The sequence below is a fragment of the Pongo pygmaeus genome, chromosome 20 (assembly GCF_028885625.2).
Source record: "Pongo pygmaeus isolate AG05252 chromosome 20, NHGRI_mPonPyg2-v2.0_pri, whole genome shotgun sequence".
NCBI lineage: Eukaryota > Metazoa > Chordata > Mammalia > Primates > Hominidae > Pongo > Pongo pygmaeus.
In genome coordinates this window covers 19,588,462-19,615,747 of record NC_072393.2, presented here as the reverse complement: position 1 = coordinate 19,615,747, position 27,286 = coordinate 19,588,462, and the positions used below count along the sequence as shown (strand labels likewise).

The following is a 27,286-nucleotide window of genomic DNA, read 5'->3' as shown; positions in this document are numbered from 1 at the left end:
TCCCCAGCCTCCCACCCCAGACTTCTGCTCCATCCCCCACCCACAGCCTCCCCCATCTCCCAGACCCCCTTCCCAGGTCACTCTTCTCCCTCGCAACCCACTCTGGCCCCTTCTATCCCTTCCTCCTCACAACCTTCCCCTCTACCTTCCAACCTCTTACTCTAGCAACTAAGGGTGTCCCTTCATCTGAGAAGAATGAGGTTAAGACTCTTGGTGGCCCTGCTAGGGGACACAATTAGTGGTTGGGGAAGGTATAGGATAGGAACAGAGGCAAAAGGACAGGGGACAGACTATGAATAACAAGATGGTGCCCACCAGAAGGAGGGGGCTGGGGAGTTGGGGTGCATAAGGGCCAGCCCCAGCCAGCTTCGCTCTGCCGGGCTAGCCTTCCCCCAGAGCTGGCCCAGCTGCCGGCCTCACGTAACCAGAGCCTGCCTGTTGCATCAGAGGCGGGCAGGCAGCCTCGGGTAAACAGAGCAGCCCTCCGGGGGCCCAGGGCTCCCCAGCCACCTCCACACTCCCCAAGCCTTGTGCTACACCATGGAGTGGAGGCAGAAGCCCCCAGCCTGGCCCAGGCCCTGGCGTGTTCTTGGGGCACCTGAGTGTATGGCACTGGGCACTGGATGGGGACAGAAGGGACCCACTGATGACACAGTGTGAACTCTATAGTTTTCATGTCCAAAGAGAAAGTTGTGCTCAGACTAGAGGCCCACACTGCCCATGTCACAGACGGGTAAACTGAGGTGTGGGGAGAGACATGAGCCTCCCAGGCCCCCTGTTCCCTGTCTCAGTGTCCCCCACACTCCAGCATCTGCCACATGCCTCCCCCTGAGTTTGGGGGACCAGCCCCTCTCTTCTCTGGAGGAGATGGACACCAGGCAGCTTTGCAGCCCCCCTGCTCTCTACCTGTATCTGCCCTCCTCTTCACCCCCTGCCCGCTGTACTGGCTTCACCTTCCTCATCTCCCCCGGCCAGAGAATGTTCTGTGCTCTTCCTCTGCACTTTTGCAAGTGCTTTTCTCTCTTGAAAAAGCCCTTCTCGGGTCTTGTGTACTGGCTCACACCTGTAATCTCAGCACCTTGGGAGGCCGAGGAAGAAGGATCTCTTAAGCCCAGGAGTTTGGGACCAGCCTGGACAACATAGTGAGACATCTCTCTAAAAAAAACAAAATTAGCTGGGCGTGGTGGTGGCCTGCCTGTAGTCCCAGCTGCTGGGGAGGCTGAGTTGGGAGGATTGCTTGAGCCTAGGAGGTCGAGGCTGCAGTGAGCTGTGATCATGCCACTGCACTCCAGCCTGGGCAACAGAGTGAGATCCTGCCTTGAAGAAAAAAAAACAAGAAAAACCTTTCTGCTAGTGGCAAACTCCTACACTTACTTGAAAGCCCAGCACAAATGCCCCCTCTTCTGAGAAACCCTCCCTGACTCCTCTGGCACAGCCCTTGCCCCAATTCTGGCCTGTCCCAGCCTCCCATCCCTCCTCTGGCCCAAGCCTGACCCCACAGGGTTAGGGGAGTGCATGGATTCCCTGCCTGTCCCAGACGGGCGGGTGGCTTCTCCAGAAGTGCCCAGCCCAGAGCCATCTTTATCCTGTAATTCTTTTCACATTGATACATTCACCAACCCCCGCTCTGATCTTCCTGTGGGTCTGGCCTGTGCTGAGATCCCAGGGGAAGGGGTGGATTTAGAGGTCTGGGCTGGGGTCCAATCCTGGAAGGCCCCTCACAGCTGACCTTTGAAGTTTAGAAAACAGCCTCTAGCGGGGAGAGGGAAGTGGTTGGTGGAAGCAGTGTGGTTGTCTTGGACTGTGGAGAGGCAGGTGGTGCGGGATTGAGGGACCAGTAGCTGAGGAGGGTCTGTCACTCCCTGTGGGAGCACATATCTGGCCCCAGGAGGCACAGTTGAGTGAGGCTACACAGGCCACCCCAGAGCCCCGTCTTGCAGTCTTTCCATTCTAGCCAGCGCGAGGGTCAGCGTTGCCTGCGAGGAGGGCTTGGTTCCTTGGGCCGACGGGGTCCGGGATCGGAGTTCTATTTCACTCAGGATAGAATTAATCCAGGCAAGTTGGGCCGAGTTAGGAACACGTTTAGAATTAGAGTTAGGGTCACAGTAGGGTCAGGGGTCGGCAGTAAGGTCAAGGGCGCCCAGTGAGGGCGGGGAAAGCCTGGCCAGTCTGATCCAGCCCCCTGCCTCCGTTCTGCTTCTTCCTTATCCGCGCCCCCACCCATGGCGCCCCAGCATCCTTTCGCGTCTGAGTCCCAGGCCCATGAACTCCCGGGGCGGGGCCACGCCCGAGTGCCCGCCCATCGCCGCCTCCAGGGTGACGCCCTCTATGCAAATAAGCCCGTCCCGCCCAATCAGCTCCCGGGGGCAGGGCCGCCCGCTCCCAAGGCACCTGCGGCCGCGGGCTCCTGATCTTCGTGCAGCCTCCGCAGGTCCGTGCGCCCAGCGTCCCAGGGCCCAGGCCGAGCAGGTTGGTGTCATATCGGGTTGAGACTCCTGTGGTGTCCTCTGAACGGCTTCTGCGGGCTGGGTGGGTTTTGGAGGTCCGGGTGTACTGCTGGGCGTCCCAGGGTGGGGTGCGTGTCTAAAGGGGTGTGTGTCGTGGGGTGGTGAGTCCCGGAGGTTGTGGTAGGAGGGGATTGTGTCTCCAAAGGGTGTGTGTCTGAAGGGTGTGGGTCTGGAAGTTGTGTGTCCAAGGGCTCTGCGTCAGAGGTTTGGTGTGAGTTGGGGAGTTGGAGAGTTAGCTGTGTGTCCAAAATCATGGTGCTGTGAGGCCCTATTATGTGTCTGTGAGCTCTATGATGTGGCATGCGATGTCCTTCTCTCCTGGTGTGCACTCCTTTAGCATTAGCGCATCCCCTGTGCACAACCCTATGCCTTCTTGCTGTGGGTGTACACTCGTTTGTCACAGCAGGATGGTAGGCACAAAACCTTGGAATGGGGGAGCAACAGCTGCCGGGGCCAACTCTCCTCCCTCTGCCTCAATGGGTACAGGAACAAGAGTCACATCCCCGTGTGGTTGTTAGCACATGACAAGGTGGCGGCAGCATTACTTTCACGGTCACAGTCCTCCCTCCCTGTCTCTTTTGGGGTCCAGGGCTGCAGATATGGGTGACCTGGATCCTTGGCCACCTAACCTCTAGTTGCAAACCCAATTAGTCAGAAATAGCTGGCCAGATGCTGTGGCTCATGCCTGTAATCCCAGCACTTTGGGAGGCTGAGGCAGGAGGGTCACTTGAGCCCAGTAGTTTGAGACCAGCCTGGGCAACATAGTGAGACCCCCATTTTCTTTTTCTTTTTCTTTCTTTTTTTTTTTTTTTTTTTTTTGAGACAGGGTCTCATCCTGTCGCCCAGGCTGGAGTACAGTGGTGATCTTGGTTCACTGCAACCTCCAGCTTCCAGGCTCAAACAATTCTCCTCCCTCAGCCTTCCAAGTAGCTGGGATTACAGGCACGTGCCACTACCGCCTGGCTAGTTTTTGTATTTTTAGTAGAGTTGGGCTTTCACCATGTTGGCCAGGCTGGTCTTGAACTCCAGACCTCAAATGATTCACCTGCCTCAACCTCCCAAAGTGCTGGGATTACAGGCATGAGCCCCTGCACCCGGCTTTAAAAACATTTTTTTTTTTTTTGAGACAGAGTCTCCCTCTGTCACCCAGGCTGGAGCGCAGTGGCTCAATCTTGGCTCACTGCAACCTCCACCTCCCGGGTTCAAGTGATTGATTCTCTGCCTCAGCCTCCCGAGTAGCTGGGACTACAAGCGTGTGCCACCATGACCAGCTAATTTTTGCATTTTTTGTAGAGACGTTGTTTCACCATGTTTGCCAGGCTGGTCTCATGTGATCTGCCCGCCTCAGCCTCCCAAAGTGCTAGGATTACAAGAGTAAGCCACCGCATCTGGCCAAAAAAAAAATTTTTTTTAATTAGGCAGGTGTGGTGGCTTATGTGTATAGTCCCAGCTACTCAGGAGGCTGAGGCAGGAGGACCACTTGAGCCGAGGAGTTCAAGTCTGCAGTGAGCTATGACTGAGCTACTGCACTCCAGCCTGGGTGACAGAGCAAGATCCTGTCTCTAAAAGAAAAACAAAGAAAGAAAAGAAACAAAAAAATAGCCAGGCACGGTGGCTCACACCTGTAATCTAAGCACTTTGAGAGGCTGAGGCGGGCGGATCACCTGAGGTCAGGAGTTCGAGACCAGCCTGACCAACATGGAGAAACCCCGTCTCTACTAAAAACACAAAATTAGCCGGCCATGATGGTGCATGCCTGTAATCCCAGCTACTCGGGAGGCTGAGGCAGGAGAATCGCTTGAACCCGGGAGGCGGAGGTTGCGGTGAGCCAAGATCGTGCCATTGCACTCCAGCCTGGGCAACAAGAGCGAAACTCCATCTCAAAAAAAAAAAAAGAAAAAAAGAAAAAGAAACAAAACAATAATAAAGACCTCAGGCTAGCCCGGCCAAGAATCATCCCTGGGGAAGGGCAGGGCCCCTGGACTTTGGGCATTCACGACAAGAACTCTCAGACTCTTGGAGTGAAGGAAACTGGATACAAAAAAGTATTTCAACTTTGGAGAACCAGTGTGTGAGGACTGATTTCCAGAGGTGAAAAGGCCTTTCTAAAAAGGCAGCCTTGTTCCCTCATGTCCCCTTCCTGTTGTGCAGTAAGGGGGAAGTTTGGCCTCCAGCAAACAGAATTTCAGGACTGTTAGGATCTTGGGGTGTCATCTTAGAGAGCAGGAAGCTGGTTTGCAGGAGGGAAGGCTGAGGCCAGGTAGTAACACTGGGCCCCTCAAAAAAGGATGGAGCTCAAGGCCATGCCTTAGTCCCCCAAGAGAACAGAGTCTGGGGGCACGGGGCCCAGCTTCCTCTCCCTCCTCTCTGTGTGACCCCCAACAGGTGGCTGCACCTCTCTGAACTTTGTGGCAGCTCCTGTGAGCCAAGCAAGTTGAACCCACTCTTGGCTTTCCCATCCCAACGAATGATTTATTTGGTTAAACTATGACCCAACCAGGTGGACATCTGGAAAATGCAAATTAAGAAGAGAAGGGGAATTTAAAACATTTGCTCACCCCAACTTGGGTGCAATGAGTATAGACATGTTGGGTGTTTGGCCTTCTGGAAGAGGTTTTTTTTTTCTTTCTTTCTTTTTTTTGTTTTTGAGACAGCATCTTGCTCTGTTGCCCAGGCTAGAGTAAAGTGGTGTGATCTCAGCTCACTGCAACCTCCACCTCCTGGGCTCAAGTGATCCTCCAGCCTCAGCCTCCTGAGGAGCTAGGAATATGTGCTCACACCAGCACACCCAGCTAATTTTTTTTTTTTTTTTTGAGATAGAGTCTCACTCTGTTGCCCAGGCTGGAGTGCAATGGCACAATCTCAGCTCACTGCAACCTCCACCTCCCAGGTTCAAGTGATTCTTCTGCCTTAGCCTCCTGAGTAGCTGGAATTACAGGTGCATGCCACCATTCCCAGCTAATGTTTGTATTTTTAGTAGAGACAGGGTTTCACCATGTTGGCCAAGCTGGTCTCAAACTCCTGATCACAGGTGATCCACCTGCCTTGGCCTACCAAAGTCCTGGGATTACAGGTGTGAGCCACCGTGGCCAGCCTGTGACCAGCTAATTTAAAAATATATATATATATAAAGATGGGGTCTTGTCATGTTGCCCAGGCTGGTCTTGAATTCCTGTACTCAAGCAATCAGCCCACCTCGGCCTCCCAAAGTTCTGAGATTATAGGCGTGAGCCACCGCACCTGGCCCACTTATTTATTTATTTATTTATAGAGACAAGGTCTCCCTATGTTGCCCAGGCTGGTCTCGAACTCCTGGGCTCAAGCAATCAGCCCACCTCGGCCTCCCAAAGTTCTGGGATTATAGGCGTGAGCCACCACACCTGGCCCACTTATTTATTTATTTATTTATAGAGACAAGGTCTCCCTATGTTGCCCAGGCCGGTCTCGAACTCCTGGGCTCAAGCCATCAGCCCACCTCGGCCTTCCAAAGTGCTGGGATTAGAGGCATGAGCCACCACGCCCTGCCCTTCTGGAAAATTCAAGGCACAGAGTGGTCTAGAGACACATGTCTTTCTGTCTTTCTTTCCTCGAATGTTGCAGTCACGGCTCCCTGTGACCTTGAACTCCTGGGCTCAAGCCATCCTGTCACCTCAGTCTCCCGAGTAGCTGGGATTGTAGGGGAGTGCTACCTTGCCTGGCTTTTTTTTTTTTTTAAGTAGAGATGGGGGTCTCCCTATGTTGCTCAGGCTGGTCTTGAACTCCTTGAACTGGTCTTGAGCTCAAATGGTCCTCCTGCCTCGGCCTCCCAAAGTGCTGGGATTACAGGCATGAGCCCAACCAGATGCCATTTTTCTGAGACGACTTAGAAGTGTGTCTGGGATCCCTTTTGGGGTCAGGGAACTCGCCCCAGCCCCGGCCTGTGAATCCCCATGGGGTGGGCAAGGAAGTTAAATCCCATTTCTCAGCCCCCAAAGGGCCTCTCTCGGGCTGTATCTTGGGGACTTGTGTGGTTACCCTGATACCCTGCGGCCCAGGATTGAGTTTCTTGGACCCTGTGACGGTGATTCTGGGCGGGACAAGCCCAGGCCCACTTCCCAGCTTGGGTGGGGGTGGTGAGATTGAGGTGCCATATGATGGCCCTGGGGTACAAGCCCAGGATTGGGTGGGGATCTGGAGGTCTCACCATGTGGCCCACTCCTGTGTAAAACAGGGCAACTATCGCTGCTTCCCTGGGGTGTCTGGGGGTCAGGCAGGTCTTATATGTAAATGAGGTGGAGTGTGGGCCCGGGCAGACAGTAAGGGCTCAATAACAGAAGGTCCTATCTGGGCTGTGACCAAGCGGAGGTGTTTGTGAGCCCATCCAGGCCCCTTTCCTCTCCGCCCTCTGCCGTGTGCTGTTTCCCTCCAAGCCCAGGTTCACCCAAGGTCAAGGTGGGGCCTGAGGAAGGGAGAAATGGAGGTGGATTGTAGTAAGAGTCATGGCTGCCGTGGGCATGGGCCTGCCTTGCCCACCGTTCCAACCTGCGGCCTGTGCCTGGTCCAAGCCCTACCATCCCCAGCTGGATGCTGGCCTGGCTTCCTGCTCCAACAGGCCACAGGGTCTTCTGAAAATTCCGAATCAGACCACAGTCCTCCCCTCCTCACACACTTTCCATGGCTCCCTATTGCTCTACGGTCCACCCTCTCTCTGTCCCCCAATGCCTCTCTGACCTTCTCTGTCTCCAGCCACCCCTCGCTCACTCCACCCCAGCCGCATGGGGTTTGCCTGCTTCTGGAACCCACCTGTTTAGCACAATCCCACCTCAGGGCCTTTGTACCTGCCATTGTGTCCGCCTGGCTCCCACCTCCCTGAGACCTCAGAGACAGAGTTTTGCTCTGTCACCCAGGCTGGAGTGCAGTGGTACGATCTCGGCTCACTGCAATCTCCGCCTCCCGGGTTCAAGCAATTCTCACACCTCAGCCTCCTGAGTAGCTGGGATTACATATATGGTACCCCTACACGTCACCACCCCGTGGCTGGTGTCCTGTCCTCCTCGAGACCACTCCTCTTCAGAGAAGCCCTCCTGGATCCTCTGTCCAAAGCAGCTCTCTCCCTGCCACCCTCCACTGCCTCCCCCTGTTGAATTTCTTCCTTGAAGATCTTCTTCCCAGATACGGTTATGTGGCCGCTGTTGCCTCCCCCATCAGACTGGGTAATGGGGGAGGCCTTGCTCTGCCCACTCCCTGCTCCTGCATCCCCGGCACCTGATGGGCTCCCAGACATTTCTGCGGGAAGATACTGGGGACTGACAGTGTCCTAAAGCCCCATCTTGGGGTCCCTGCTGGCTGCATCTTGGGGCTGCCAGGCTATGGGCAGAGTCCCTTCTGCCCAGCACTGACAGATGTGCTAATTTCCCAAGCAGGGAGGCTGGGGCATCTGGGGATAAATTTCTGAGGCCCCACAGGGAGAGCTTTCTCTGGAACAAAGAGAGGAAAACCTTGGGCTGTCCCTGCAGCCACTACTGTGGCTTAGGGGACATCACTGGGGGCCTGAGAGGGCCTTGGACTCTAGCCTGCATGGGACAGCAGGGTCAAATTCAGACTGCGGGGTCTGTCTTGGCTCCATGGGCTGGGTGACCTCTGACTTCTGGGTTCAAGTGATTCTCCTGCCTCAGCCTCCTGAGTAGCTGGGATTACAGGCGCCCGCCATCATGCCCGGCTAATTTTTGTATTTTCAGTAGAGATGGGGTTTCACTATGTTGGCCAGGCTGGTCTCAAACTCCTGACCTCAAGTGATCTGCCCACCTCGGCCTCCCAAAATAGTGGGATTACAGGCGTGAGCCACTGCAACCGGCCTGGAACAGGCCTTCTTGGCAGGTGAGGGTGCCTGTGCCAGGTCAGGTTTGACATGGATGGTCACCTGGACGTGGTTTTCTCCCAAGCTGGGCAGTGGGACCTTCAGAGGGCCAGTTGCTTGGCCTGAGAGGAGCATCAGCACTGTCCAAGTGGCTGTTTTGCTGTGAAGGTTGTTTAGAGGAGGGGCCACAAACTGGCAGTCTGTGGGCCGGATGGGGCCTTAAATTTGTTGTGTGGACCATGAGGTGTTTCAATGAGAAGTGAACAAGTAGGGCCGGGCTCACGCCTGTAATCCCAGCACTTTGGGAGTCCAAGGTAGGTGGATCACCTGAGGTCAGGAGTTCGAGACCATTCTGACCAACATGGAGAAACCCTGTCTCTACTAAAAATATAAAATTAGCTGGGCATGGTGGGGGCATGCCTGTGATCCCAGCTACTAGGGAGGCTGAGGCAGGAGAATCGCTTCAACCCGGGAGGCAGAGGTTGCGGTGAGCTGAGATCGCACCACTGCACTTCAGCCTGGGCAACAAGAGCGAAACCCATCTCAAGAAAAAAACAAGTAGGGCTGGGTGTGGTGGCTCACCTCTATAATCCCAGAACTTTGGGAGGCCAAGGCAGGCAGATTGCTTGAGCTCGGGAGTTCAAGACCAGCCTGGGCAACCTAGTGAGACCCTGTCTCTACAAAAAATAAGATGTCAAAAAATCAAAAAATTAGCCACGTGGAGGGGCAGGCACCTGCAGCCCCAGCTACTCGGGAGGCTGAGGCAAGAGATTGGCTTGAACCTGGGAGGCGGAGGTTGCAGTAAGCCCAGATTGTGCCATTACACTCCAGTCTGGGTGACAGACCAAGACCCCGTCTCAAAAAAAGAAAAAAGAAAAACAGAAAACTGAGCAAGTTGCCAGTGTTTCTTCTGTTTGTGAAGGAGTTGTTTGCTCGTTGATTCAGGGAAGGGTGATTGAGGGCCTTCTAGGTACTAGGCGCTGGGGAGCCGGCAGGGTGAGATGCTCATCAAAGAAAGCAATAAAGAAACACACACCAGAAAATCTGATAGGGCTGGGTGCTGCAGAAAGAGTTGAATTCGGCCGGGCGTGGTGGCTTACACCTGTAATCCCAGCACTATGGAAGACCGAGGCAGCAGGATCACTTGAGACCAGGAGTTTGAGACCAGCCTGGGCAACATAGGGAGACCCCAGCTCTACAAAAAAATACAAAAATTAGCTAGGTGTGGCGTCGTGCTACTCCCAGCTACTCCAGAGGCTGAGGTGGGATGATCGCTTGAGTCTGGGAGGGCCAGGCTGCAGTGAGTCGAGACCACACCACTGCACTCCAGCCCGGGTGACAGAATGAGACCCTGCCTGAAAAAATTAAAATAAACATTAAAAAAGATTGGTGCCTCCAGAAAGAGGATTTTCTGCAGGTCTTTAGAGGACATGGAGACACTCCTGGACTTGGGCAAACTTAGAAGGGTGCCCCGGGATTGGACACAGTCCGGGCAAAGGGAGAGTGATGGGCAAGTAGGGAATCAGTTTGGGGCTTGTGTTGCAGATGCCCCCAAAGGGGCAGAAGGTGGGCTGGGAGTCTGCTGGTAGATGACACCTTTTCAAGTGAGGAGAGAGGTGGGTGGGTACATGGGGAGTTTGCAGGGACCCCTGCAAACACAGGAAACCGAGGCTCAGAAAGCATCACGCAGTGGGCAAGTGGTGGGTTTAGGATTTGAATCCTGGACTGACTGGCCCACAGCCCCAGCCCTGGCCTCTCTGTGCATGGCCAAAATGGGATCCTGGAGCGAAGCAGAGGGGGCGTCCCACAGGGGGTCCCACTCACCCTGGACTCCTGCCCCACGAACAGGAGCTGTCCCTCCCAGGAGCAGGCCCAGGGAGAGGTGGGAAGGAGAGTCTGAGGGCTCCCCACTGGGCCTCACTTTCCCCATGGGTGCCAGAGGGACCTATGGAAAAAAGGACCCCCATGGGGCCTTCTCCAGTTGGAACATTCTAAGATTCCTGGATTCAAACACTACCCATTCAAATCTAGCCTCAGATGCCCCCAGCCTGCATTTCACCCCCGGTGGGTGGAGACCACCCGGCCTTGGGAAGGAAGCCAGGCCTGTGTGGTAGCTCACACCTGTAATCCCAGCACTTTGGGAGGCTGAGGCAGGAGGATAGCTTGAGGCCGGAAGTTCAAGACCAGCCAGTGTGATAAAATTAAACCCCTTCTCTACAAAAATAAAAAAAATTAGCCTGGCATAGTCTGGTTAAAAATTAGGTGTGTGCTTGCAGCCCCAGCTACTGGGAAGGCTGAGGTGGGAGGAATGCTTAAGCCCAGGAATAGGAGGCTGCAGTGAGCTATGATGGCACCACTGCACTCCAGCTTGGGCAACAGAGTGAGACCCCATCTCAAAAAAAAATAATAATAATAATTAAAAAGAGGAAACCCAGCCAGGTATGGTAGCCTGTAATCTCACCACTTTGGGAGGCCGAAGTAGGCAGATCACATGAGGCCAGGAGTTCAAGACCAGCTGGCCAACATGGTGAAACCCTGTCTGTACTAAAAATACAAAAATTAGCTGGGTGTGGTAGCGCATGGCTGTAATCCCAGCTACTGGGGAGGCTGAGGGAGGAGAATCGCTTGAACCCGGGAGGCAGAGGTTGCAGGGAGCAGAGAACACACCACTGCACTCCAGCCTGGGTGACAAAGTGAGACTCTGTCTCAAAAAAAAAACAAAAAAGAAGAAAGCCGGAGTGTGGGTGGTATCACTGCAGGGATGGGGGGGCCCTACCTGTGTAATGGGGGACCAGCATGGATTGAGGGGAGTCTGTATATGTTTGGAAGAGTCTGCATGCGTCTGGTGGGGGTCTCCACGTTGTTCAGGGGAAAGGGGTCTGTGTGTATTTGGGGGACGTCCATGTGTTTAGGGAGATCTGTATGTGTCTGTGTGTTTGGGTGATTGGCATGGGTTGGGGCGTCTGGGTGTGTCTAAGTGTTTTTGGGGTCTGTCTATGCAGAGGGAATAGGATGTGTTTTGGGGATGTGTGTGTTTGCAGAGCTGTGTGGGTTGGGGGGTTTGGCGTATCGTGAACTGCATGTATTTTGGGGACTTTCGCAGGAGGAATCATTGTGTATTTGGGGGATCTGTTGTTTCGGGCATCCGTGGATTTTCTGCGGCTCTGTTTGGGGGTCTCCGTGTGTGGGGAATATTTCTACCTCCCATTATGCCCATACAAGGATGGAGTGACCCCCAACCCCATCCACCCTTTTCCCTTAGCACTCCACCAGGGACTTTTTGGGGCCCGCAATCTGAGCTGGGTTCCCCCAGGATGGAGAGGTGACCCCAAGGCCTTCTGAGAGGCATCAGGGCCCATCGACCACAAATGCTCCCCGCATCTGTAAAGCACCTTACTGTGAAGCCCCTCCCCTCAGTTCAGCCAGGTGGCCCCTGCTGCCCCCCGACTTTCCGGAGGAGGAAACTGAGTTCCAGAGAAGCTCAGCAACAGGGAAGTCACTGCCCAAGCCCACCATCTCCCCTGAGTCCCTGAGGGCAGGTGCGGGGCTCCAGGGGCCGCTGTGAACTGAGCCAGGTCGCCAGGTCACCTACATGCCTCCCCACCTGGGTACCACCTCCCTAGGCCCCCGGGGAGGAGGCGAGCCCAGGGCTCTGGCTGGGGAGGGAGGGTCGCCTGCAGCTGGGGTCGGAGCTGCTGGAGCCCCCAGGAGAGGGGAGGGGGGGTCCTGGCTTTCCAAGGGGCTCTTCCTGTCGCCCATAATGAGGTACTTGGGGAGCAGGTGATGAAACCACAGCCTGGGTTGCGTGAGGCGGGGCGGCAGGCCTGATTCGCTGCAGGGCCCGGGAGCAGCGCCCCCTCCCCGCTTCACCGCCTCCCGCGGGCCCTCACCCCCACCCCCACCCAACCCACCTGCCTCTCACTTCTCCTTTCCCGGCCTGGGTTCCTCCGCCAAGCCGTGGCCTCCCTGCGGGCTCAGGGGTCTGGCGAAGTGACTGCAGCTCATCCCCCCAGTAAAGTCCCGCAGGGGTGCCAAGAAAGGGAACTTGACTTGTTCCTAATCTTTTCTCTTAAACCCATGCTGCAAAGCCTGTGAGGTTAGGATCCTGTGACCCATTTTACGGGTGAGGAAGCAGGTGACTGATGACAGTATTTCAAGGTGGTCTTGCAGGATGCTGTACTGACTCAGCGCCCCCAGTTCCAAGACACGGACCTTCTTCCTTTTGGTTTCCCAGAAGCCAGAAGAAAAGTTCAATAGAGACCCCCGTGTGGTGGCTCACACCTGTAATCCCAGCACTTTGGGACGCCAAGGCGGGCAGATCACTTGAGGTCAGGAGTTTGAGACCAGCCTGGCCAACATGCTGAAACCCCGCCTCTACCAAAAATATAAAAAATTAGCTGGGTGTGGTGGTGTGCACCTGTAATCCCAGCTACTCAGGAGTCTGAGGCAGGACAATCGCTTAAACCCGGGAAGCAGTGGTTGCAGGGAGCCGAGATCACGCCACTGCATTCCAGCCTGGGCAACAGAGTGAGACTCCGTCTCAAAAAAAAAAAAAAAAAAAAAAAGTTCAGTAGACCCCTGCTCCCTACCCTCTCCCCAGCTGGTGGGAGAAGGATTCTCACCCCCAATTAACAGGTGAGAAAACTGAGTCCTACCACGCAGAGAGGCCAGAGGGGAAGGGTCAGGGGAAGGGTGAGATTCCCTCCAGCACCCCATCTCCATTACTGGGGGGCTAAGGGGCCTCGTCAGGCTGGGGAGATGATAATCTATGGCTTGAAGGACTTCAGGGTAATGTTTGTTGATTGACTTAGTGACCACAGATACTGCCAGAGAGTTTCTGATGCTTCCGCACTCCTGAGCTCTTCTTTTGTCCTCCCAATTCCCCCTCACCCCCACATTGCTCAGGCCTGGGATCACCAGGCTCCTCTTCTATCCCAGGTCACCAGCACATCCTGCCCCTTTGGTCACCAAATGAAAAGTCCACTTCTGCCCAGGTGCCACCCCTGTCTCCATTCAAACTCCATATTTCCCACTGGCCCAGCCTCTTCCTGTCACCTCACTCTAGCCTGAACAGACACTGCTCCCCACAGCAGCCATAAGCAGCAGGGAGCTTTTTTATTTTTAGAGACAGGGTCTTACTCTGTCACCCAGGCTGGAGTGCAGTGGCCCACTCATAGCTCACTGCAGCCTCCACCTCCTGGGCTCAAGTGATCCTCCCGCCTCAGCCTCCCAAGTAGCTGAGACTACAGGCAGGCACCACCATGCCTGGCTAGATTTAATTTTTTTTTTTTAATTTTAATTTTTTTTTTTTTTTTAGGTCACGCACCGTGGCTCACGCCTGTAATCCCAGCACTTTGGGAGGCCGAGACGGGTGGATCACCTGAGGTCAGGAGGTCGAGACCAGCCTGGCCAACATGGTGAAACCCTATCTCTACTAAAAATACAGAAATTAGCCGGGTGTAGCAGTGCGCGCCTGTAATCCCAGCTACTCAGGAGGCTGAGGCAGGAGAATTGCTTGAACTGGGGAGGACGAGGTTTCAGTGAGCTGAGATTGCGCCATTGCACTCCAGCCTGGGCGACAAGAGCGAAACTCTGTCTCAAAAAAAAGAAAAAAAAATTTTAGAGTCAGAGTCTCACAATGTTGCCTGGGCTGGAGTGCAGTGACAGGATCTCAGTTCACTGCAACCTCTGCCTCCCCTGCTCAAGTGATCCTCCCACTTCAGACTCCTGAGTAGCTGGGACTAAGGGGTGCACCACCACGCCTGTATAAATTTTTTTATTTTTGTTTATATATTTTTCTGAAACAGCATCGGGCTGTGTCGCCCAGGCTGGAGTGTAGTGGTGTGATCTTGGCTTACTGCAACCTCCACCTCCTGGGCTCAAGTGATTCTCCCACCTCAGCCTCCTGAGTAGCTGGGCCCACAGGCATGCCACCACGCCTAGCTAATTTTTTTTTTTTTCCTATAGACAGGGTTTTGCCATGTTACCTAGGCTGGTCTTGAACTCCTGGGCTCAAGTGATCCTCCCACCTCAGCCTCCCAAAGCATTGGGATTACAGGCGTGAGCCACCGCGCCTGGCCCTAGTTTTTTTTTTGGTTTTTTTTTTGTTTGTTTTAGGGGCAGGGTCTCACTATGTTGCTCTGGCTGGAAGCTTTTTAAGAAATCTTCCTTTTGGGCCAGGCACCATGGCTCACGCCTGTAATCCCAGCACTTTGGGAAGCTGAGGTGGGCAGATCACCTGAGGCCAGGAGTTTAAGACCAGCCTGGCCAACACGGTGAAAACCCATCTCTAGTAAAAATGCAAAAATTAGCCGGGCACAGTGGCAGGTGCCTGTAATCCCAGCTACTTGGGAGGCTGAGACGGGAGAATCGCTTGAACCTGGGAGGTGGAGGTTTCAGTGAGCTGAGATCACGCCACTGCACTCCAGTCTGGGTAACAGAGCAAGACTCCACCTCAAAAAAAAAAAAAGAAATCTTCCTTTTGAAATAAATCACACGAAGAAAAATGCACAAACCACTAGAGTTGAGCTCAACACATTTGCACAAACTGAACACATCTGTGTACCCAAACCTTGGATCCAGGAACAGGACTTCCCCAGCCCCTGGGACTTCCCCCTTGGGCCACCGCCTAATCACAGCTTCTGCCCAGGGTGACCAAAGTGCTCTCTGATGTCCATCAGCCTCAGTGAGGGTTTTTTTTTGTTGTTTTTTTTTTGACACAGAGTCTGGCTCTGTCGCCCAGGCTGGAGTGCAATGGCACAATCTTGGCTCACTGCAACCTCCGCCTCCTGGGTTCAAGCTATTCTCCTGCCTCAGCCTCCTGAGTAGCTAGGATTACAGGCACATGCCAGCACGTCTGGCTAATTTTTGTATTTTTAGTAGAGATGGGGTTTCGCCATGTTGGCCAGGCTGGTCTCAAACTCCTGACCTCAAGTGATCTGCCCACCTTGGCCTCCCAAAGTGCTGGGATTACAGGCTTGAGCCCCTGCGCCCAGCTGCATCAGTGAGTTTTGATTGTTCTGAAACTTCATGTAAATAAAATCACACAGTGCATCCTCTCGGTGGAGTCTGGGATCGTCGAATTGGCCAATGGTCTCTGAGATTCATCCACGTGGTTGTGTGCAGCGAGAATGCACCCTTTTTCTGTGCTGTGCTATAACTGATCATAGAATCGACAAGAAAGTGTTGACCAGCTCTCCCATTAAGGGTTTCCATGTTGATTCCAGTTTGAGGCAATGATGTATGAAGCTGTAGAAAACATTCTTGTCTGTGTCCTCAGGTGTAACTTGGACCCATTTCTCTTGCATGAATATTGAACATCGAGGAGCGGAATTCCTGGGTCACAGGGTGGGCATCTGTTCAGATTTAGTAGATGTCAGAGAATTATCCAAGTGCTTGTCCCTTTTTCCTCTGCCACCAGCAATGCATGAGAGCTGGAAGTGGAAGAGCTTGCAAGATCATCGTCGCTCACTGTAACCTTGAACTCCTGGGCTCAAAGAATCCTCCCGCCTCAGGCTCCCACATAGCCAGGACTACAGGTGTGTGCTACGGCATGCAGCTAATTTTTACTTTTTGTGTAGACAGGTTCTTGCTATGTTGCCCAGGCTGGTCTCCAATTTCTGGCCTCAAGCAGTCCTCCCACCTCGGCCTCTCAAGTAGCTGGAAGTATCTGGGAGTAGCCAGGAGTTTGAGACCAGCCTGGGAAACATAGCAAATCGCCATCTCTATAAAAAGTTTTTAAAAATTTGCTGGGTGTGGTGACACATAGCCGTAATCCCAGCTACTCGGGATGCTGAGGCTGGAGGATCACTTGAGCCCAGGAGTTCAAGGCTACAGTGAGCTATAATTGCACCACTGAACTCCAGCCTGGGCAACAGAGGAAGACCCCATCTCAAAAACAAAAAAAGTGACTTGGCTAGATCCCGTCTATTTCAAAGATCTAAGTTCACTGAAATAATGCTGCACTTTCCTGTTCTGTGAGATTTGAGAAAATAGCTGTAAAACCACCTGGGCCTGTTGCCTTTAAACACGTTTTTTAGTTATTATTTTAATTTTGAAATTATTATTCTTTTTTAGAGACAGAGTCTCACTCTGTTGCCCTGGCTGGAGTGCAGCGGCTCAAAGCTTACTGCAGCCTTGAACTTTATTGCCTTTAAAAAAAAAATTTTTTTTTTTTAGAGATAGGGGTCTCGCTATGTTGCCTAGGCTGGTCTTGAACTGCTAGGCTCAAGCAATCCTCCCACCTCGGCCTCCCAAAGTGCTGGGATTACAAGTGTGAACCATTGTGCCCAGCCCACTTTATTACCTTTTTAATGGTAGGTCCTGAGTCACCTTTCTAATCTTCTATGGTTGTTGGTCTACTTAAGCTTTCTACTTCTTCTGAGGTCAGCTTGGCTCAGTGACTTGCACAGGTTGATGCTTAATAAATGCTAAGTATGAGGGTGCAATGAAAGGAGTAGGAAGGTACTGGACTCTTAGCTTCAAATTCCCACCTCCCTCCCCTTCTACTCAGGCTCCCATCTAGCCTCTGCATCTATATCCAACTACACGCCTCCTCCCCCAAGAAGCTCTCGTGGGTTTCTTCTCCTGTTCTTTCTTCTCTGCTCCATTCCTTGGTCAATAGGTTCACCTCTCTGCCTCTGCTCTGGGCAGATGCCACAGCTCTCTGATTTCTGGCTGGACAAAGCAGGGAGGGTATGTGTGTGCGGAAGAGGCCTCCCCCAACCTCAGCTTCCCCCCTCGTGCCTGGCACATTCAGCCTGTGCTGCCACCTCCCCCAGCAGTTCCGATCACACCAACATCTGGAGAATGGGCCACCAGGGTCTGTCTGCGGCTCTGGGCAGGGATTTGCATGTGACTACAAATATACATGCACACTCCGGCCTGCCGCCTCCGCATTCTTTGCCTGGCCCTTCACACCTGGGCCCGAGACAGGTCAACGCTGAGTGGCTGGATTTGCATGTGCATGTATTTCTGGGCAGGGTATCAGCTGGGGCAGTCTGAGAGGAAGTTGTTGAGGGAAGCTGTAGGGTTGTAGACGGTGTCAGTGACATCTCTGTTGATCTACTCTGGTCACCAAACCTTACTGTCCATTCCTGGCCCTGATCCAGAGGGGCTTTTAGTCTGGAGGAGACAAATCTGGATATATATACCCCCAATGCCATGGAATCTGACCTGGGGGAGGATGGTGACTCTGGGAGACCAGAAGAATGGCAGGGAGGACTTCCTAGAGGAATGGATTTTTTGAACTGGGTTTTGACGTTTGGATAGGAGTTGGCTTGGTGAAAAAGGGGAAAGAGTCCTTCTAGTCAGAGATATTTATCGAAGAGAGAGAAGTAGGCAAGAGCTGATTTGGGAAGAGGACTTGAATGCCAGGCTAGGTGCTAGAACTTTCTCATAAGGGCAGTGGGGAGCCATGGAGAGTGTGTGAGCAGGAGGGGGCCATGCTCAGAGCTGTGTTTGGTTGGGTAGATTCCCTCAGGGGCTAGAGTGGAGGATGGCTTTGGTTCCAATGTCACTGGGGTTCAGGAGAGTGAAACTCCTGCGTGAGTTCATCTGCACCTGTCAGGCCTGCCTCCAGAGTTGGTGTAGGGCCTGCTGGCTTCTGGAGGACTAAAGTACCCTGGAGTACAGTGACTTAAAGTGCAAGGCACAGGCCTAGCACAGAGGGGGCCCTACCCCCAGTCTCTGTCAAGACGGACACAGCCCTTGCCTTCTCTCCAGCCGCCCATCATCTCCACTGCGGCCTCCAACAGACCTGCTCCCCATGGAAGCCATGAGCTGAGTCTTAAAATAATAAACCAAGCCCCATCCCTTCTCTGCTTAAAACCTTCTCATAGTGGCTCACGCCTGGAATCCCAGCACTTTAGGAGGCCAAGGCGAGCAGATCCCTTGAGGTCAGGAGTTCAAGATCAGCCTGGCCAACTTGGCAAAACCCTGTCTCTACTAAAAATACAAAAATTAGCCAGGCGTGGTGGTGCACACCTGTAATCTCAGCTACTTCGGAGGCTGAAGCAGGAGAATTGCTTGAACCCGGGAGGTGAAGATTGCGCCACTGCACTTCAGCTTACGTGATAGAGCAAGACTCTGTCTCAAAAAATAAAATAAAAGGCTGGGCACAGTGGCTCATGCCTGTAATCCCAGCACTTTGGGAGGTTGAGGCGGGCGGATCATGAGGTCAGGAGTTTCAGACCAGCCTGACCAATATGGTGAAGCACCGTCTCTACTAAAACTACAAAAATTAGCTGGGCATGGTGGCACGTGCCTGTTGTCCCAACTACTTGGGAGGCTGAGGCAGAAGAATCATTTGAACCTGGGAGGTAGAGGTTGCAGTAAGCTGAGATCACACCACTGCACTTCAGCCTGGGTGACAGAGTGAAACTCCATCTCAAAAATATATATATATTAAAAATAAAAAATAAAATACAATAGGAAATACAATAAAATATGCTCTCATAGCTCCACATCACTCTTAGACCAAAATCCACAGCCCTCCTCCAGCTCAGAAGGCCCACAGTGGGCCAGGTACAGTGGCTCACACCTGGAATCCCAGCACTTTGGGAGGTTGAGGTAGGAGGATCACTTCCAGCCAGGAGTTTGAGACCAACCTAGACAACATAGTGAGACTCTATCTCTACAAAAAGAAAACAAAAATTAGCAGGGCGTGGTAGCACTCACCTGTAGTCCCAGCTATTCAGGAGGCTGAGGTGGGAGGATTACTGGAGCCTGGGAGGTCAAGGCTGCAATGAGCTGAGATCGCACCACCGCACTCCAGCCTGGGCAACAGAGCAAGACTCTGTCTCAAAAAAATAAATATGGCCAGGCATGGTGGCTCACACCTGTAATCTCAGCACTTTAGGAGGCCAAGGCGGGCAGATCACTTGAGGCCAGGAGTTCAAGACCAGCCTGGCCAACATGGTGAAACCCCGTCTCTATTAAAAATACAAAAATTAGCCGGGTGTGGTGCTGCATGCCCGTAATCGCAGCTACTCAGGAGGCTGAAACGGGAAAATCACTTGAACCCGGGAGGCGGAGGTTGCAGTGAGCCAAGATCATGCCACTGTACTCCAGCCTGGGCGACAGAGTGAGACTCTGTCTCAAAATAATGATAATAATAATAAATTAAATTAAAAGAAGGAAACCCAAAAGGAGGCCTAGAGTGGCCCAACCTCTGTGGCCTCATCCCCACCCTTCCTCCAACCTCATAGCTGTTTCTTGTCCCTCCTCAGGGCCCTGGCACCTGCTGTTCCTTCTGCCTGGAACTCACTTCCTGTCTCAGCTCTCAGGGTCTCAGTGCAGAGAGAGACTTCCCAGTTCTCCCCCATCACATGACCTCTGCCCTAGCCATGGTGTCTATGTCTAAAATGCGGACAGACAGAGTGAGAAGGGGCTCGAGTCAGGTCTTCCAGGCTTAAGAGACTCAGGCCTAAGCCCCAGCCCTGCCGCTGCTCTCATGGGACCCTGGGCATCAGGGGCATTTCCGGAGTCATCTTGGCACTGGGACCTCCGGACCAAGGCCCCCATCCACCCCCCAGGGACCCATCAGGGTGGGGGCAACATATCCCAGCCGTGGGAACAGGCCCGATTCCGGCTGGGGATTAAAATTAGCCTTGGAGGTTAAATTTAGCAAGTCAAGCTGGAGCTGAGGGTCTGGGACCGACAGCCTGGGCTCTACATAGTTGTGGGGGCTCAGAGACCCAGCCCAGAGAGGGCAGAGGGTGTGCCTGGGGTCACACAGCATGCCATATATGCCAGCCGAGGTATCTGACACTTCTGGGCCCTGGGATAATGGAGAGCCTTGCCCAGACCGCTTGGGCAGGGGTCTGGGAAGCCCCTGTGGCCACTCCCAGAGAACAATCTGGATTTCTTTCTTTCTTTTTTTGAGACAGAGTCTCGCTCTGTTGCCCAGGCTGTCAAAATCTTGGGATCTCGGCTCACTGCAACCTCCACCTCCCAGGTTCAAGGGATTCTCCTGCATCAGCATCCTGAGCAGCTGGGTCTACAGGCGCCCACCACTATGCCTGGCTAATTTTTGTATTTTTAGTAGAGGTGGGGTTTCGTCATGTTGGCCAGGCTGGTCTCGAACGCCTGACCTCGTGATCCACCCACCTCAGCCTCCCAAAATACTGGGATTACAGGCATGAGCCACCGTGCCCAGCCGGATTTCTTTTTCTTTTCTTTTCTTTTTTTTTTTTTTTTTTGAGACAGAGTCTTGCTCTATCACCCAGGCTGGAGTGCAGTGGCACTCCTGCCTCAGCCTCCCCCCAAGTGGCTGGGACTACAGGTGTGCACCACGACACCTGGTTAATTTTTGCATTTTTAATAGAGATGGGGTGGGTCAGATGTGGTGGTAATCCCAACACTTTGGGAGGCCAAGATGGGGGGATCATGAGGTCAGGAGTTTGAGACCAGCCTGACCAACATGGTGAAACCTCGTCTCTACTAAAAATGCAAAAATTAGCTGGGCATAGTGGAGAGCGCCTGTAATCCCAGCTACTCGGGAGGCTGAGGCAGGAGAATCGCTTGAACCTGGGAGGCGGAGGTTTTAGTGAGCCGAGATCGCGCCACTGCACTCCAGCCTGGGCAACAAGAGTGAAACTCATCTCAAAAAAAAAATAGAGACGGGGTTTTAGCATGTTGGCCAGGCTGGTCTCGAACTCCTGATCTCAAGTGATCTGCCTGCCTCGGCCTCCCAAAGTGCTGGGATTACAGGCGTGAGCCACCGTGCCCGGCCTGATCTGGATTTCTTGATAACTTGTTGCCAAGCCTGGTGGTGGGTGCTCAGCGTTTCCTACCAGACCATTCACAGAAGAGCAAACTGAGGCCTGGGGAAAGGGCCTTCTGTGCTGAGGGCTGCCCTGAGGGTCAGAGGGAAGGTCAGGCCAGAGCACAGGTCCGCGTGACCCTGGAGAGGCCCCTTGCCTGAAGCCTCAGTCACCTGTGACATGGTAGAGGTTGGGAGGTGGAGTGTGGTCTCACAGTTGGCGGAGCAGGGACGTCCCCTGGGGTGTCAGGGGACGTCTGTACAGAGGGCGGCGGCTGCAGGACAGGCCACATGATTCGGTTGTTCCCAGGAACCTCGCATAGGGGTCTCTGGGGAAAGCCTGGACCCCAGCATAGTCCAGCAGTCTCCTCCTTCTGGGACCCCTACCAGGGCGATCTCACATCTCCTTGAGCGGGGCACAGGATTTCTTCCAAGTCACCAAGTGGATGCCAGGCCCACACCCTGGCCCAAGGACTCTGAGCTTGAGGCCTTTCCAGAGTGTGCCTGCATCCTCCTGCTAGAGCAGGAGGCGTTTCTATTATTCTCTTTTCTTTTTGTTTTAAAGACAGGGTCTCACTGTGTTGCCCACGCTGGAGTGCAGTGGCAAGATCATAGTTCACTGCAGCCTCAACCTCCCCAGCTCAAGTGATCCTCCTACTTCAGCCACTGGAGTACCTGGGACTATAGACGTGTGCCACCATGCCTGGCTAATTTTCGCATTTTTTGTAGAGCCGGGGTTTCAACATGTTGCCCAGGCTGGCCTCAAACTCCTAGGCTCAAGTGATCCTCCTGCCTTGGCCTCCCAAAGTGCTAGGGATCACAGGTGTGAGCCACCATGCCCCATTTGGTCTAAACATGTTTATTGAGCCTGTACTGCATCCTCAGGCTGGCCGGGGGCGGGGTCTGCGACAGTGACCCAGCCTGCCTTGATTTACCCCATCATCTTCCCCTCAGTGGCTGGCAGGGGCAGACAGAGGAGAGGTGTGAGGCTGGGGTACCCCTCCCCACTCTCCACCCACTCACTCTGTCCTCTCCCGCTTCTCCTCCTAGACAAAGATCGCTCCACTCAGCCTGGGACAATGGGGAGGAAAAAAATCCAGATCTCCCGCATCCTGGACCAAAGGAATCGGCAGGTGAGTTCACTGGGTGGAACAGTGGCTGGGAAAGACATTCCTAGCAGGGGGCATGGCCTAGGCAAGGGACTGACCTGACCAATTGAACTGCAGGGGAACGAGGAGGCATGAGGAGTCCTGATGCCGTGTCAGCATTTCTTTCTTTTTTTTTTTGAGATGAAGTCTCACTCTGTTGCCCAGGCTGGAGTACAATGGTGTGATCTCGGCTTACTGCAACCTCTGCCTACCAGGTTCAAGTGATTCTCCTGCCTCAGACTCCTGAGTAGCTGGGATTACAGGGGCACACCACCACGCCCAGCTAATTTTGCATTTTTAGTAGAGACGGGGTTTCACCATGTGGGCCAGGCTAGTCTCGAACTCCTGACCTCGTGATCCGCCCGCCTCGGCCTCCCAAAGTGCTGGGATTACAGGCATGAGCCACCATGCCCAGTCTGTCAGTGTTTCTTGTTTCCCCTCCCTCCCTCCTTCCCTCCCTCCCTCCCTCCTTCCCTCCCCTCCCTCCTTCCCTCCATCCTTCTGTCCTTCCTTTTTTTTTTTTTTTTTTTGAGATGAAGTTCACTTTGTCACCCAGGCTGGAGTGCAGTGGAGTGATCTCAGCTCACTGCAAGCTCCGCCTCCTGGGTTCAAGTGATTCTCCTGCCTCAGCTTTCTGAATAGCTGGGATTACAGGCACCCGCCACCACGCCTGGCTAGGCTAATTTTTGTAGTTTTAGTAGAGTCGGGGTCTCACCATGTTGCCCAGGCTAGCCTCGAACTCCTGACCTCAATCAATCTTCCTGCCTCGGCCTCCCAAAGTGCTGGGACCTCAGGCTGAGCCGCCGCGCCCAGCCTGCTCATTTTCATGATCATTTATTCATTTATTCTCCCTGATGACTGGAACCCCAGCCATAGGGGAGATGGAGCTTGACACAGCCACACCCAACTCAGAGGGCCAGAACAGAGGGAGGCCCAGAACTGGGAAAGCCCAGAGAGAGCATGTGGGCTCTGCTTGGGAAGCCAAGGCACACTTCCCAGACATTTGGGCTGGGTTTTGAAGCTCCAGTAGGAGTTTGCCAGGTTGTGACATGAGAATTACCAGTGCAGCCAGAAAGAATCCTGAGGCATGTTCGAGGAAGAGTTAGGCGCTGCCACTTCCCCCACACCACCCCACATTCATCTCTTCTTCTTCTCTCCACTGCCCCTGCGGGTCCTCGGTCCAGGTGACATTCACCAAGCGGAAGTTCGGGCTGATGAAGAAGGCCTATGAACTGAGCGTGCTCTGTGACTGTGAGATAGCCCTCATCATCTTCAACAGTGCCAACCGCCTCTTCCAGTATGCCAGCACAGACATGGACCGCGTGCTGCTGAAGTACACGGAGTACAGTGAGCCCCACGAGAGCCGCACCAACACTGACATCCTCGAGGTACCCCGGGTCCCCCTCCCCAGCCCCACAAGGCCCCATGCACGCTGCTTTCGCAGAGCCCAGGGACTCTTGGTTTGCACAAAAGATGAGCGTCTTCATCTGGCTTTGTGGCTGACGTGCTTTATTTCTGCTGCTCCCTAGAAGGGCCCCTCCACTCCTTCTAACATTTGGGAGTGGGGGAGCCCTTCTGGGGAACAGCAGAAATAAAGCACATCGGGCAGGGCGCAGTGGCTCCCACCTGCAATCCCAGCACTTTGGGAGGCCCAGGCGGGCGGATCACTTGAGGTCAGGGATTCTAGACCAGCCTGGCCAACATGGCAAAACCCAGTCTCTACTAAAAATACCAAAATTAGCCGGGCGTGGTGGCTCATACCTCTAATCTCAGCTACTTGGGAGGCTGAAGTAGGAGAATTGCTTGAACCCGGGAGGCGGAGGTTGCAGTGAGCCGAGATCGTGCCACTGCACTCCAGCCTGGGCAACAGAGCAAGACTCTGTCTCAAAAAATAAATAAATAAATAAATAAATAAATAAGAAAGACAGAGGAGTCTTCACTGGGATGGGAAGCTAAAGCCTAAGGGCTGCAAAGAGCAGCGGGCTGGGACTAGGCCTGGGAGTCCGCAGTGTTTTGAAAGTGTGGGGCAGAAGTTGGCAAAGAAGAGGTTGGGGTCCAGGAGCATGCGGTTCTGTGGCCCCAGGAGAAGGCAGCTCAGGAAATCTGCTGGCGTTTCTTAAGCATTTTTTTTTTTTTTTTTTTGAGAACGAGTCTTGCTTTGTCGCCCACTCTGCAGTGCAGTGGCACAATCTCAGCTCACCGCAACCTCCGCCTCTCGGATTCAAGTGATTCTCCTGCCTCAGCCTCCCAAATAGCTCTGACCACAGGCATACGCCACCATGCCTGGCTAATTTTTACATTTTCAGTAGAGATGGAGGTCTTACCATGTTGGCCAGGCTGGTCTCAAACTCCTGACCTCAAGCGATCTGCCTGCCTCGGCCTCCCAAAGTGCCAGAATTGTAGGCATGAGCCACCATGCCTGGCCTCTTAAGCAGCTTTTGATGCCAGGCTATGAGGCTGCAAGGGGGGGGCAGAATGGAGGTCCTGGAGTCATGTCAGGAGCAGCATTAGGACAGCGCCAACAGGCCTGCGTGGATCTCAGCTCCTGCTGTGTTGATCTGGGCAGGTCCTTGGGCTCTCCGGTCCCAGGGGAGGAAATTGCTAGATGGTAACTCACTGGGGTTTGGTCAGTGGGGTTTGGCTAGAGCAGGCCATGCCTGCATTCCTCCCCACTCACGGAGCTGGGTGGGGATGGTCTGTCCCCTCTCCCATAGAACTGGGTTCTCTGGGTGGGGTAGGGGTAAGGGTCTACCCTGTTGTCTCCTGTCCCCACAGACGCTGAAGCGGAGGGGCATTGGCCTCGATGGGCCAGAGCTGGAGCCAGATGAAGGGCCTGAGGAGCCAGGAGAGAAGTTTCGGAGGCTGGCAGGCGAAGGGGGTGATCCGGCCTTGCCCCGACCCCGGCTGTATGTAAGTGACTCCCTGGCCCTGTGAATGAGGCATTCCTCCTACTTCCTAGGCCCAAGTCGTTGAGGCTGGTACTGAGAGAGGGGCTTAGAGCCGGGGATCCTAGAGTTTGGAGGCAGGTCTCCACGTGGTTGGGCAGGAAAGGCTTCTTTGAGAAGTGGGCACTGTAGCTGGGGCTTTGAAGGATGAATAAGAGTTCAACAGGCAAACAGTTCCTTCCTTCATTTCATCTTCGATTCATCAAACACTCTGTGCAACCCCCTCAGTGCCAACTCTACACTAAGTGAGAGGTCTTGGCTCTGGACCTACCTGTCAAGGACAGGCAGAGCCAGACAGAAGCTCCCCCAGCCTGTAGGGTTAGGGCAGGGGGAGGAGCAGGTAGGGAGCCTGGTGGGAGGTGGAGCAAAGGCTTCCTGAAGGTAGAGCTGGGCCCCTGAACTCATCAGGATTTTCTCCCTTGGAGTTGGCACCCCCATCTGGCCTGGGGTCCTCTGACCCATCCCTTCTGTACCCACAGCCTGCAGCTCCTGCTATGCCCAGCCCAGACGTGGTATACGGGGCCTTACCGCCACCAGGCTGTGACCCCAGTGGGCTTGGGGAAGCACTGCCTGCCCAGAGCCGCCCATCTCCCTTCCGACCAGCAGCCCCCAAAGCCGGGCCCCCAGGTGAGCATGGGACAGTGGAGCAGGGGTGAGGTCCTGAGGGGCTGTTTGGGTGCATCTTGGCTCTGGCACTGCCAGCCTGCGTGCATCACCTCTAAACCTCAGACTTCATTAGTTGACATGGCCTGCCTGTCCTCTCTCTCTGGGGTCTCCTCTTCCCCAGGCCTGGTGCACCCTCTCTTCTCACCAAGCCACCTCACCAGCAAGACACCACCCCCACTGTACCTGCCGACGGAAGGGCGGAGGTCAGACCTGCCTGGTGGCCTGGCTGGGCCCCGAGGGGGACTAAACACCTCCGTGAGTGAGGGGAGGGTGTGGCAGGGCTGATGAGGGCAAGCAGGGCGACCTAGGTGTGGGCCTCAGTTTCCCCTTCACCCTCTCTCCGCACAGAGAAGCCTCTACAGTGGCCTGCAGAACCCCTGCTCCACTGCAACCCCCGGACCCCCGCTGGGGAGCTTCCCCTTCCTCCCCGGAGGCCCCCCAGGTACACCCACTAACCTGCCCTGCCCCGCCTGGGAAGCGTCCGCACTCCTGCCCTCTGGGGGTTCCACACTCTCCCACCCACCAGAACTCAAAACTGTCACTGGGGGTGGTTAGGTTTGCAAGAGGCTTAAGGAGAGGCCCAGGCCTCAGCCCCCAATTCCTGCCCACCAGAATATGGCCTGGGAGACCCTCCACCGCCCCCTGGCTTGTTGCAGCCCCCCACCCTGGCCCCCTGGCAGCCCTCGAGGGGTGATGGGCCCCCCGCCGTGCCATCTCAGCCCAGGTAAGTGCCCTGACGACTGCGTGTCCCGGTCCTCCAAAGCCCCGGCCGCTGCTGACCCCTGGTGGCCATCCCTGGTACTGCGCACACTTCCGGTGCTGATGGGCGGCTATTTTGAGGCCCCAAGAGGGACCGCCACCCCCTCCTTTCCCAGGGTCCTCCTGCCAAGCTTTTGCCCACGCTGTGCCATCCCCTGGCTTCCTTCCCTTCCTCGCTGAGCTCACGGCCTCCCTCTCTCTTTCCCCCTGCAGTGGGGGCCGAAGCCTGGGCGAGGAGGGTCCCCCAACCCGCGGCGCCTCCCCGCCGACCCCCCCAGTCAGCATCAAGTCCGAGCGCCTCTCTCCGGCCCCCGGGGGCCCCGGCGACTTTCCTAAGACCTTCCCCTACCCCTTGCTCCTCGCCCGGTCCCTGGCAGAGCCTCTGCGGCCCGGGCCCGTCCTGCGCCGGCTGCCCTTGGCCGACGGCTGGCCCCGGTAGGAGACCACCCGGTGGCACCGGCCCAGAGCGCTCGCCAGGTACGGCGAGGGCACGTGGAGACCCCACCTCCCTCCAGGCCTCTTCAGAGAAGACCCAACAGTGACGCCCCCCTCCGCGGTGGGGGCTTGGAGGTGGGCGGCTGGACTCAATCCACTCTAGGGGGCTCCTTTCCTTCTTCCTATTTGTGTGTATACCCACAAATAAAACGCGCGTGGCGTCCGTG

At 54.6% G+C, this 27,286-nt stretch overlaps 1 protein-coding gene across 3 annotated transcripts; it reads left to right on the top strand.

The window, feature by feature from the left end:
* Window positions 1–139: 139 nt before the first annotated feature.
* On the top strand, window positions 140–27,286 carry MEF2B (myocyte enhancer factor 2B). 3 transcript variants are annotated; one of them, XM_054465040.2, is made up of 10 exons: window positions 1,234–2,469; window positions 15,764–15,881; window positions 22,157–22,239; window positions 23,439–23,642; window positions 25,030–25,164; window positions 25,679–25,826; window positions 25,987–26,120; window positions 26,214–26,307; window positions 26,478–26,589; window positions 26,838–27,286. In XM_054465040.2, the coding sequence occupies exons 1-10, from the start codon at window positions 2,263–2,265 to the stop codon at window positions 27,061–27,063; spliced, it is 1,461 nt and encodes a 486-aa protein (XP_054321015.2). In that variant the 5' UTR covers window positions 1,234–2,262; the 3' UTR covers window positions 27,064–27,286. The 3 variants fall into 3 exon arrangements, with proteins under 3 accessions (XP_063514865.1, XP_054321015.2, XP_054321016.1); XM_063658795.1 differs by lacking the exons at window positions 1,234–2,469; window positions 15,764–15,881 and adding an exon at window positions 140–1,142; XM_054465041.2 differs by lacking the exon at window positions 15,764–15,881 and having other exon boundaries at window positions 2,448–2,469.

Coding starts and splice junctions, on each gene's coding strand:
- MEF2B (XM_054465040.2), top strand. CDS start 2,263: ATGAACTCCCGGGGCGGGGCCACGCCCGAGTGCCCGCCCATCGCCGCC. Junction 2,470..15,763: donor CCAGGGCCCAGGCCGAGCAG/GTTGGTGTCATA, acceptor CTCTGCCACCAG/CAATGCATGAGAGCTGGAAG. Junction 23,643..25,029: donor CCAACACTGACATCCTCGAG/GTACCCCGGGTC, acceptor CTGTCCCCACAG/ACGCTGAAGCGGAGGGGCAT.